The following is a 12382-nucleotide window of genomic DNA, read 5'->3' as shown; positions in this document are numbered from 1 at the left end:
AGAGAGAGAGAATGAGTGTACATATATATATAAATACACACACACACACACACACACACACACACAGGAGTACACAGGGAAATCTTTTCTATGTAATGGATTTGTTTACTGATTTTTATGAATACTGTGATGGGGGCCCTCAACACAGCAAAACTCTATATTCCAAAGTTCCAGGGGGAAGCATAACCCAAATTGACACCTTCCTGAATTCTCTAGTTACCCACTTTAAGTGAAGAACAAAATAGAACGATGACTGCTGACATAACTGAAGTTGAATTAAAAGCTGCAATTAGAAGGCTTAAATTAAGCAAGTCACCAGGATCAGATGGGTATACGGCAGAGTGGTACAAAGGATTTTAAAATGAGTTAATTCCTGTTTTACTCCCCACACTGAACTGGGCTCTAAAAAAGGCACAAATGCTACCCGGTTGGAAGGAAGCAATAATCTCAGCTATACCGAAAGAAGGCAAGGATAAAATGGAATGTGGGTCATTAAGACCAATATGCATTCTTAATGTAGATTATAGATTATTTACCTCCATCATGGCCAAACGATTAGGAGTTTCTACCCATACTGATACGTAACAATCAGACAGGTTTTATACGACAACGCCAAACACAAGACAACATACGGAGGACACAACATACGGACCATATACAAAAAAATAAAATTGAATCAATAGTGATAAGCGTGGACGCTGAAAAGGCATTTGATTCGGTTAATTGGAATTTTCTTTACGGAGTTTTACATAGATTTGGTTTCCAATACACAATTATTAAAACTGTACAGGCACTATATGATAACCCTACTGCTCAGATTAAAATCAATGGATATTTATCAAATAGTCTTACCCTAGAAAGGGCACGAGACAGGGTTGTGCTACTGCTACTCTTCGCGTTATATCTGGAACCATTAGCTCAATACATCAGACAAAATGAAGATATCAGGGGAATTACTATTAAAGGGACAGAGCATAAATTGGCCTGTTACGCGGATGACATTTTGATCTATCTAGGGCAACCAACATACTCTTCACCTAAATTGATGCAATCTTTTGAACAATATGGACAATTATCAGGATACAAGATCAACATAGATAAAACCTAATTACTTTCATATAACTATAGCCTAGCATGAGAAATTGAAAGTAGATATCCCTGGGCATGGCAAACTGAGTCTTTCAAATATTTGGGCATCATTATGCCAAAAGATTTGGCAAAATTATCAGAATGTAATCATCAGCCTTTATATAAAAAAAATAAGGAAGATATGGCAAGATGGAACCTGATTCCTTTTTTTTAGTCTCAGTTCAAGGATTAAAATGAATTAAAATGAATATATACTGCCCAGACTCTTTCAGACCCTACCAATAGGGATTAATCAAAATCAATTCAATGAATGGAATAAGATGCTGTCAAGGTATATTTGGCAGGATAAAAAGCCTAGAGTTCTTCTCAAAACATTGCAATTAGCAAAGAAAAAGGGGGGATGGGGCCTATCTTCTCTTAGAGGTTATTATTTTTCAGCACATTTGAGAGCTGTGATATGTTGGTGCAACCCATCATATGATGCTCAGTGGAAAAACATTGAGGAGCGGGTACTTCCCATCCCCATACAAGCAATTTTGGCTGATAACAACCTGCAAAGGTACATAAATACTATTGATAACCCACGGGTGAAATTGACTCTTAAAATATGGAAAACCACTATAAAAGAATATAAACTAGAGGGAGATATTGCAATTCTTAAATGGTGTGCATATGACTCAGATTTTACACCAAATAAATTGGATGCTAGATTTAAGGACTGGACAGCTAAAGGAATAACAGTTCTTTGCAACATAATGAAAAAAGGAACACTGTTCGGTTTTGAAATGCTTAAAGAGAAACACTTACTAGAAAAACAAGATTTTTTTAAAATCGGTATTTACAGATGCGACAATATGTTAATAAGATGCTTAAAAATGTAAACAAGGCAAGAACATGCTTGTTAGAGCTATTTAGAAAAGCATATAATTCAGATAACGGTAGTAGAATAATTCCAAGTATGTATAAAGGGTTGTCAAATCTTAAAACACATTCGACTACATACACAAAAACAAAATGGGAGAAAGAAGGAGGGATAATTATATCTGAGGAAGAATGGACAATAATATGGAGGTGTCAATGGAAGTGTACTGTTATGTCCGCAGCCCCCTCCTTTGTGAGAATCGCAAGAGCACTAGTTGAGGGAGGGGTCAGTAGACCCAGGAAGTGGGAGAGAGAGACGTGCGGAATAGACACAAGAAATGGGAGGGAGAGAGAGAGAGAGACGTGTCGAATACCGGGATGCAAAATAAGGCATCCCTATGACTAATGTCTCATGGAGACCACGTGTAAAGCCCTCGGGCAAAGTGGGCTGGTTGAGAGAGAGATTGCATCATCCCAACCTGACTGACACCTGAGACCCGGTGAGGAAGTATAAAGGAGGGTCATGTCAAGAAGACATGATAGCGATCCCGTCATAGCGGGAAGCCATTTTGAAGGAAGCCACGTGCGTTAGATTCTGGGCCTGGAGTCTGTGGCTGGAATCACGGAAAACCGCTTTTAACTAACAACGGGGAAGCCCGCTCCCCTGATTCGACGGATTTGCTTCATAAAGACCCAGGCAAGTTTTCCTTTTCTCACCAATCTCTCTCTCTCTCTCCAACAAGTGGAAACCCAGCGCCCCCCCCCCCCCCGACAGCCAGAAGCCTGCAGGAATTTGAGTGACTTTTTTATTTCCATCGGACACTATATTATCCCCTTGACAAACGATCGAGCTGTTTCTTATTGATGGTTATTATTAGACCCATGCTTTTAGATTAAGAAGTGACTACGTATATTATCTGAGTGTTTGTATTAATCTTACGTTTGTGCCCCTTTCATAGATAGACTTTTAAAAATAGTACCAGCAGACCTCAACGGACCTCTCTATCTTTGCTGGTAAGTGATCCAGTTATGGGATTTCGTAACAGTTGGGGTTCTCATCTCAGGATTTGACACCAAATTGGAGGGCCAGTGAATCGGGCTTGTAGGTCCAAAACTTGGATCTGGTTACACGAGTAGCCAGACGGGAAACCAGCAAAGATGGACGTGGGTGAATTTATAGAAAACCCGACTCTGGAGGCGTTGGAGGGGGCCTCCAAATCGGACTTGATAAAATTGGCGAAGGAGTTAAACCTCACAGGGGTGAGGTTGTCGATGAAAAAGCGGGAGGTGCGAAGGGCAATAGCTCAGTATTATATTGGGAAGAATGTGTTTACAGCCGAGGTATTGGAAAATATCCCTGAAAAGGTACCAGCTAGTGGGGCAGATCAGTTAGAGTTGGAAAAATTAAGGTGGGAACATGAAATTAAGTTAAAAGAGCTGGAAACAGCCGAGAGGGAGAAGGAGAGGGCCGAGAGGGAGAAGGAGGCAGAGAGACAGAGGAAACATGACTTGGAGATAGAGAAGTTAAAGCTAGAGCAACGAAGTCAGGGGTCGGACCGAGAGGAGCGGTTTGATGTCAGTGGGGCGTTGAGGTTAGTACCCCCGTTCGAGGAGACGGATGTTGATAGTTACTTCTTGCTTTTTGAAAAGGTGGCAGTGAATCAAAAGTGGCCCAAAGACCAGTGGGTGGCGTTGTTACAAAGTGTGTTAAGAGGGAAGGCCCAGCGGGCATATGCGGCGTTGTCCACGGAGGGGGGAGGGGAAGAGAAATATGACCAAGTAAAGGCGGCCATTCTCCGGGGTTACGAGCTAGTAGCTGAAGCATATAGACAAAAGTTCAGAAATTTACAAAAAGGGTGGAATCAGACGTATACCGAGTTTGCCTATGAGAAGGGCGTGCTCTTGGACCGTTGGTGCACCGCGGAAAAAGTGGACGAGGATTATGGGCGTCTCAGGGAGTTACTTTTGATTGAGGAATTTAAAGGTTGTGCTCCGGAGGAGATCCGGATGTATTTGAATGAGAGGCCGAATAAGTCCTTTTCAGAATTTGCTAGGTTCACGGATGAATATGCCCTAACCCACAAGACAAAGTTTTCCTCGAATAAAAGTTCCCAGAGAGACCGTGGGAACGATCAAGAAAGTCCAACGAGTGAGGCAGAGTTCCCACCGGGAGCTAGCAGTAAGGTTGAGGGGGAAAGGCAAGACGGCCAGAGGTTTCCGGGCTTGACCTGTTTTAATTGTGGGAAGGAAGGGCATATTGCCTCTCGATGCTTTGCTCCGAGGAAAGAGATAGGAAAAGGAAGAGCCGCAGTCCCTTTCGGGTGTGCCGTGGTAATCAGAAAACCGACCAGAGAGCCCCGGGTAGACAGAGTACGAGAAGGCTCTGAGACTTGTCTGTCACACGGAACTGTGGCTGTGAGGGAGGGAGACACACCCGTTCCCGTATGAATCTGGAGAGATACGGGGGCTGAGCTGTCGTTGATCAGCAGTAAGGTACTAGAATTTGGTCAAAAAACGGGCATGGTAAAGGTAGAGGGGATCAGCAAAAGAATAGAAATGGTGGCTTTACATGAGGTCATTATGGATTGTGAGCTGCTGTCTGGACCCGTTGAAATAGGGGTGCCATCCGAGTTCCCGAGAACTGACGTGGACGTCTTTCTCGGTAACGATTTAGCAGGAGGTAAGGTTTGAGCAGCCATGATGCCGACCCGCCGACCGGCGAGTGCGGTGGCCCCGCCCCTAGGGTCCCAAATCCATCCCGCATTCGAGGTCACTCGCAGCCTGTCGAGAAAGGCAGCTGAGAATGAGAGCAGTTTAAATCGGGCCAGTTTTGATTTGGCCGAGACGTTTCTACCGACCCTGTACCACGAGGGTTTAGAGGGTGGTAAAACGAAGAGTAGTAAAGTGAAAGAGGAGAAGGGAGCAGTGGTAGATCTGCCTTTAGCGAGGAGAAAGGTCCTAGAGACAGAAAATAAAGATGCGGAACCGATAGAGCGGTTAAAAAGTCCAGGGTTGGACATAGATGATCTGTCTGGGTTGGCAGAACTGTTTGAGGAAGTTGAAACTTCTAAAGGTGTTCCCGATAGTGAACACCTTTATCGGAAACACCGTCTAGGGCAGCCCTAGACGGAAAGGGTGCCCTTACCTCGAAGAAGTCTGCTGGGTTGACAGATGAGGTTGTTTCAGCCCCCGGGGTTGAGTTTACTCCAGAAGGGAGTTGCCCAGAGAGTACCTGGGAGAAACGGGGGAACTTAGGATTTAAAAAGGGTACGGGTATTGAAAGCCTGGAAGAGGCCAATGTCCCGTTTGAGTGTGTCCAAGATGGGGATGCACGTGATGCTGAACCTGGTAACGGAGCTCAGAAGAAGTCTGAGGTATTTGATTCAGTGGAACGGGGCGGCTGTCCTTGTGGGTCAGATAGACTTGGTTCAGTGGAAAAAGGGTTAACCTTGGTAACCGTGGGAAGTGTGAGTTCCCCGGTGTTTGTACTCGAAGGTGGGTTCAAAGTTAATGCAGAATTTAAGAATGGGGGGATGAGGATTATTATTGAAGGAAACAGAAAGTCTGTAGTTCCCAAGTCAAATGAAGAAATGTTAAACCTGGCAGATCGCTCACAGAGTGAGCCGGGAGATAGCGGGGGCCCCCCACTCTATTGTTATGCCAGGATGGGGTGTGAAGAGGCCAAAATCGAAATGCTACTTGAACGAAGAGTTCGGATTAAAAACCAATAGCCTGAAGGGTCCTGACAAAAGGGCTAGCCACCTGGGTAAAATTAAAGAATTGGGTGGAAATGGTCTAAGTTTGGAGCATGGTGTTGATAAAATAACCCCTACGAACGAGGCAGGCAGGAACTCACCACGCCAAATTACTCAAGTTCCCCTCGGGGGGGGACTCACCGGAAAAGAGGTGACGGTTAATGGGGATGCCATTTTAAACAGCAAAGCAGGTTGTATGGGATTGCGCCAAAGCCTGGGAATAATAAAGACAGCCCCTTGGAGACCTGCCGGTTAAGTAAAACGACCGAAACGATTAGTATTCGCATAAACTTTTGTAGATGCACCTAAGCTGAGATCACACCTCCTTAGTTTTGTTGCTGAAGGAAAGAAATTTTAAAAAAATAGGTGGTTATTAAATTGAAGTCTGATGCTACAAGACTTTAGTACGGTACGCGATGTTAAGATATTAAAGAAAGGGACACTGTAATCGTTAACTGTTTAGATACTGACTTGAATGTATAACGGTAGTACTCTGTGAAAAGAAAAGCTTGTGTATTGTGTTAGATTCAAAAATCCTGTAAGACTCTACGAATCCGTTTTTTTTTTACCGCTGATAAAAACCTTTAAGAGGGGAGGTGTTATGGCCGCAGCCCCCTCCTTTGTGAGAATCGCAAGAGCACTGGGGGGGGGGGGGGGTCAGTAGAACGAGGAAGTGGGAGAGAGAGAGAGAGACGTGCCGAATACCGCGTTCCACCGGGATGCAAAATAAGGCATCCCTATGACTATTGGAGACTACGTGTAAAGCCCTCGGGCAAAGTGGGCTGGTTGAGAGAGAGATTGCATCATCCCAACCTGACTGACACCTGAGACCCCGTGAGGAAGTATAAAGGAGGGTCTGGGGGGGGACAACCCCTTCAGACACACCAAGAAGACATGATAGCGATCCCGTTGTAGCGGGAAGCCATTTTGAAGGAAGCCACGTGCGTTAGATTCCGGGCCTGGAGTCTGTGGCTGGAATCACGGAAAACCGCTTTTAACTAACAACGGGGAAGCCCGCTCCCCTGATTCAACAGATTTGCTTCATAAAGACCCAGGCAAGTTTTCCTTTTCTCACCAATCTCTCTCTCTCTCTCCAACAAGTGGAAACCCAGCGCCCCCCCCCCCCCCCCCACAGCCAGAAGCCTGCAGGAATTTGAGTGACTTTTTTATTTCCATCGGACACTATATTATCCCCTTACAAACGATCGAGCTGTTTCTTATTGATGGTTATTATTAGACCCATGCTTTTAGATTAAGTAGTGACTACGTATATTATCTGAGTGTTTGTATTAATCTTACGTTTGTGCTCCTTTCATAGATAAAGACTTTTAAAAATAGTACCAGCAGACCTCAACGGACCTCTCTATCTTTGCTGGTAAGTGATCCAGTTACGGGATTTCGTAACAGTACCAGTTCACAGAAATGGAGGGAGTTTGGATGGAAAAACTTGTTATTTTATTACACCCTCTCAGAAATTCCATTATGATAGTAGCCTCCCTGGGATAGTAACAATAGACAATACGTTGATTTATGAAGGCCACTGCGCCAAAAGCTTTCGTTATGACCCTATCTACATGTGAAGTCACTTTCAACAAATTATGGATCTGTATTCCCAGATCATAGAAACAAAGAAAACCTACAGCACAATACAGGCCCTTCAGCCCACAAAGCTGTTCCGAACATGTCCTTACCTTAGAAATTACCTAGGAATACCTACAGCCCTTTGCTCTAACACAGTGGCCCACCATTCACTATGAAAGACACACACTGGCTGGTCCTACCAAAGAGCAAAACCTCGCACTTGTCTGAATTAAGTTCCATCTGCCATTTTTCAGCCTATTCTTCCAACTGATGCAGATCACTCTGTAAGTCATGATGGCCTTCCTACACCCCAATTTTGGTGTCATCTGCAAATCTGATGATACAGTTAACCACATAATCATCCAGATCATTGATATAGATGGCTAACAACAAAGGACTTAGCACTGATCCACGTGGCACACCTCTAGTCACAGACCTGCAGTCAAAAAGGCAACCCTCTACTACCACTCTTGGCTTCTCCCGCAGAGCCAATGTCTAATCCAATTTAGTAACTCATCCTAAATGCTGAGAAACTGAACCTTCTTGACCAGCCTTCCATGCTATGCTTCGCATCAGGAGGCTAAATTTCCATCCCAGGCCAATTTAGTTCAAACACCTCCATTTATGTATAATCTGTCCCAACTGCCCCAGAAGTGCCCACATCTTCCTTGCAACAGGTTTTTGGTCACAGATTCATCAGCCCTGTCCTATCGTCTTTCTATCCTAACACTTTATCATTCAGACTGTTCAGGATGGCTGCACAATTTTATGTTCCTTTGTCAATTCAGCAAATAAAGGAGCAAGATCTAGATAACATGCAGACATAATCAAAGTGGCAAGAAACATCTCCGACTCAAATTTAATCCCCTACCCTTGACATTCAATAACATTAGCACTAGGAAGCAATTTTCAGCCAGAAACTCATCAGGACAAGTCACACAAGTTCTGCATATCCTGAGGCATGTAAATCAAAGCCTTTGTTCCTTATTTGGATGAACAAATCAAGAGTGGGATAGAATACTCCAATTGCACAAATGCATGCTGCTTCAAACTCTCAAATAACTCAATCAGAACAGTCCTGCTTGTCTTACATCGCATCCACCAGTCCAAACATTCATCTCGTCTGTCAGCAGCATACAGCTGTTGGGGTGCTCATTCAAGTGTCTCGAGCAGCAGCACCCAAAACCACAACCTGTAACACCAAAAGGCCAGGTAGAGCATGGCAACTACCTGCATGTTTCCTTCTAAATTGGATGCAATCCTAAACTGGGAAATATATCCAGTAATGATGAAGCGCCTTCACCAGCAGGACTAAAGCAGTTCAAAAAACACAGCTCATTTCCACCTTCTCAAGACCATTTAGGGTCTTGCCCACAATTCAGAAAATGAAAATATTTTTTAAAAAATCAAAGAAAACTATCAAATTTCTTTTTTCCCCAAAACTGATCCTGTGGCCCAGTTAAAGGAACATTTTAGAACAGTATTTTTCTTTTTAAATCAGATCCCCAACGTACATTTGTTACAGACAGAACCCAAACAAATACGCAAATGATTAAAAATGCCAGATCCTGCCAATCACAAAACTAACATTCCTACGTACACAAGTAGCTCCAGTGTCAAAGTAACCAAATCCAAATACCTGAGAATAATCTTTAGCAAATGCAGTATTTCAAAAGCAGCACTAAAATCTAATTGCCATTTAGTCTCCAACCTGTCGTGTTGAATTACAAGATGCAATCCAGAGCAGTAGTTTGCTCCAGTATCCAAGCCAACAGTTATCCCTCATCCCACCCAATTGTCCCACCACTGCTACCAGTGGAGGTTACATTTCTCACACTGAGTTGTGCATTTGCTGAAATGCATCAGTGACCACACAACAAAATGCACATTGTTTGTATGGTGCTGTATGACTTGTATTGTGACAGGTAATTTGTAAATGAAAATCATTGTTTCCTCTTCACTGAGATTAAAAACTGCTCATAAGTGTTTCAGATACAGCATTGTTGTTACACAAAAAACTGTAAAACCACTGCTTATGTCTCTGAGAGGAGGTTCCTAATAACTTGTTACTAAATGAAATATCAACAAGTAAGAATGGTTGCTCTGATGTATAATTATAATGAACTCCACAAATGCAGTTAGATTTGTGAAACTATCACAGTACCAGGTATCTGTCTGAACAGATAGTTGAGAAAAAGGGAAGAAAAGAACCATTAAGAATAACAAAGATATGGGAGCAATTAAAAAAGAAATCACATCTGTACCATTATCGTCGATCGTAAGGTCTACAACCTCAGCGGATGTTGTTCGGTGCCCAGGTGGAGCCTGGACATTGGAAGTTGCTAGTTTTTTCATGATGCGGCCACTCCATGCTCCTGATACCGATGGCCTGTACAGGTACAATAGAATGATAAGAGTCATCCAACACTGACCATAAAAAATTTTTTAACGCATTAAAAATACTTACAAAAACTGGGGAACTGTCTCCAACAACAGATTACTCTACAGTATGACAGAGGATTACATGTTTCTAACGATCAGATGATACCCCAGTCAAAAGTTAAAAGAAGCTTAGAACCATAGAACATTACAGCACAGAAACAGGCCTTTTGGCCCTTCTTGGCTGTGCCAAATCATTTTTCTGCCTAGTCCCACTCACCTGCACCTGGACAACATCCCTCCATACACACCTCTCATCCATTTACCTGTCCAAGTTTTTCTTAAATGTTAAAAGTGAGCCTGCATTTACCACTTCATCTGGCAGCTCATTCCAAACTCCCACCACTCTGTGTGAAGAAGCCCTTTAAACTTTTCCCCCTTCACCCTTAACCCATGTCTTCTGGGTTTTTTCTACCCGAACCTCAGTGAAAAAAGCCTGCCTGCATTCACTCTATCTATACCCATCATAATTTTACATACCTCTATCAAATCTCCCCTCATTCTTCTACGCTCCAGAGAATAAAGTCCTAACCTATTCAACCTTTCTCTGTAACTCAGTTTCTCAAGTCCCAGCAACATCCTTCTCTGCACTCTTTCAATCTTAATATCCTTCCTGTAATTTGGTGATCAAAACTGTTCACAATACTCCAAATTCAGCCTCACTAATGCATTATACAACCTCACCATAATATTCCAACTCTTATATTCAATACTTTGATCTATAAAGGTCAATGTACCAAAAGCTCTCTTTACAACCCTATCTACCTATGACGCCACTTTTAGGAAATTTTGTATCTGTATTCCCAGATCCCTCTGTTCTACTGCACTCCTCAGTGTCCTGCCATTTACCTTGTATGTTCTACCTTGATTTGTCCTTCCAAAGTGCAATACCTCACACTTGTCTGTATTAAACTCCATCTGCCATTTTTCAACCCATTTTTCCAGTTGGTCCAAATCACTCTGCAAGCTTTGAAAACCTCCCTCACTGTCCACTACACCTCCAATCTTTGTATCATCAGTAAATTTGCTCATCCAATTTAACACATTATCATCCAGATCATTGATATAGATGACAAATAACAATGGACCCAGCACTGATCCTTGTGGCACACCACTAGTCACAGGCCTCCACTCACAGAAGCAATCCTCCTCTACTGCTCTCTGGCTTCTCCCATTGAGCCAATGTCTAATCCAATTTACTACCTCACCATGTATATCTAACGACTGAATCTTCCTAACCAACCTCCCATGCGGGACCTTGTCAAAGGCTTTACTGAAGTCCATGTAGACAACATCAACTGCCTTCCCTTCATCCACTTTCCTGGTAACCTCCTCAAAAAACTCTTAATAGATTTGTTAAACATGACTTACCACACACAAAGCCCTGTTGACTCTCCCAAATAAGTCTGTCTATCTTGTAGATCCTATATGTTAGTACAGATGCTAACAGATCCTATAATTTCCCGATTACTTTCAAAGCCTTTTTTAAACAACGGAACAACATGAACTATCCTCCAATCCTCCATCACCTCACCTGTAGATACCGACATTTTAAATATATCTGCCAGGGCCCCTGCAATTTCAACTCTAGTCTCCTTCAAGGTCCGAGGGAATACCCTGTCAGGTCCTGGGGATTTATCTACTCTGATTTGCCTCAAGATAGCAAGCACAGAGAGCCCTGTTGACAGCCAATGGAGTAACAACATTTTAGAATGCTCCTACCTTACTTACTATATTGTCTCCTACCAGTCGTTTTTTTGAAATCTTAATATATTACTTTAATACTATTCTACTATGGCTGGGAAAAGAACAAAAACTTTTGCAAAAGAAAGAGAAACAGAAGATGAATACCCAGACACTTTGGATTCAATCAGTGACTTCCTTAAACAGCAAAAATCAAATTTTCTGAGGAGTTTCACCAACTTAATGGCAAATTGGATACAATCCAACAAACTTACACTGAGCATGAGAACTGAATTCAGGAAAATACTGCGAAGTTGGTAGCACTTGAAGAGGATGTTGAAGATACAATTAAACTCTACAAAGAGTTATCTTTATCCAATGAAAAAATGATGAAAATTATTATCAGTCTACAAAATAGAAACAACAGAAATAACTTGTGAATTCTGGGTCTTGAAGAATCAATTGAAGGTGCTGACCCTACGAACTTCATTGAAAACTTTTTGAAACAGTTATTCCCTGTTTTATTCACTTCTGAGCCGAAGATCGATCTGGCATATCGCTTGCCGACTTCGAGGCCATTGTCGTCGGCAGTGAGACCCAGGTCGGTCATTCTAAGTTTTCACGAATTTTGTATTAAGGACATTTTTATTTGCCATACCCATCGACTAGGAATAATCGATTTCCATGGTTACAAGGTCAGATTTGTGGAAGACTATTCACCTGAAGTTATGGCTCAATGTATGAAATATAAAGAAGTTATGTTGGAACTTTACAATAAAGGATTTAAACCATCCCTTCGGTTTCCCACCTGTCTGAGTATTGTTTTGAAGAACAGATTGCAAAGAAGAATAAAGTCGGTTAAAGATGCAAAAGAGTTTCTGAAGACTGAAGTCTAAAACTTATATTTCATATTTGATGATTTTTCTTCAGTTAATATGAATTTGAAAAAAAGTTTCAATAAGCTTACATTTTGG

The 12382-nt window shown here is 42.4% G+C and overlaps 1 protein-coding gene across 15 annotated transcripts in view; it reads right to left on the bottom strand.

Moving 5' to 3' along the window:
• Positions 1-12382, bottom strand: part of LOC132406305 (E3 ubiquitin-protein ligase Arkadia-like) — a 190580-nt gene that overhangs the window by 122097 nt on the left and 56101 nt on the right. For all 15 annotated transcript variants that reach the window (XR_009516128.1, XR_009516129.1, XM_059991787.1 and 12 more), the window contains one exon: positions 9551-9675. Coding sequence is in view for 13 of the 15 variants with exons in the window: in XM_059991787.1 (XP_059847770.1) it covers positions 9551-9675 (125 nt within the window). In the remaining 2 variants the exon portion in view is untranslated. The remainder of the gene's footprint in view (positions 1-9550; positions 9676-12382) is intronic.

Source organism: Hypanus sabinus, chromosome 16, assembly GCF_030144855.1.
Source record: "Hypanus sabinus isolate sHypSab1 chromosome 16, sHypSab1.hap1, whole genome shotgun sequence".
NCBI lineage: Eukaryota > Metazoa > Chordata > Chondrichthyes > Myliobatiformes > Dasyatidae > Hypanus > Hypanus sabinus.
This window is presented reverse-complemented; position numbering and strand designations above follow the sequence as displayed.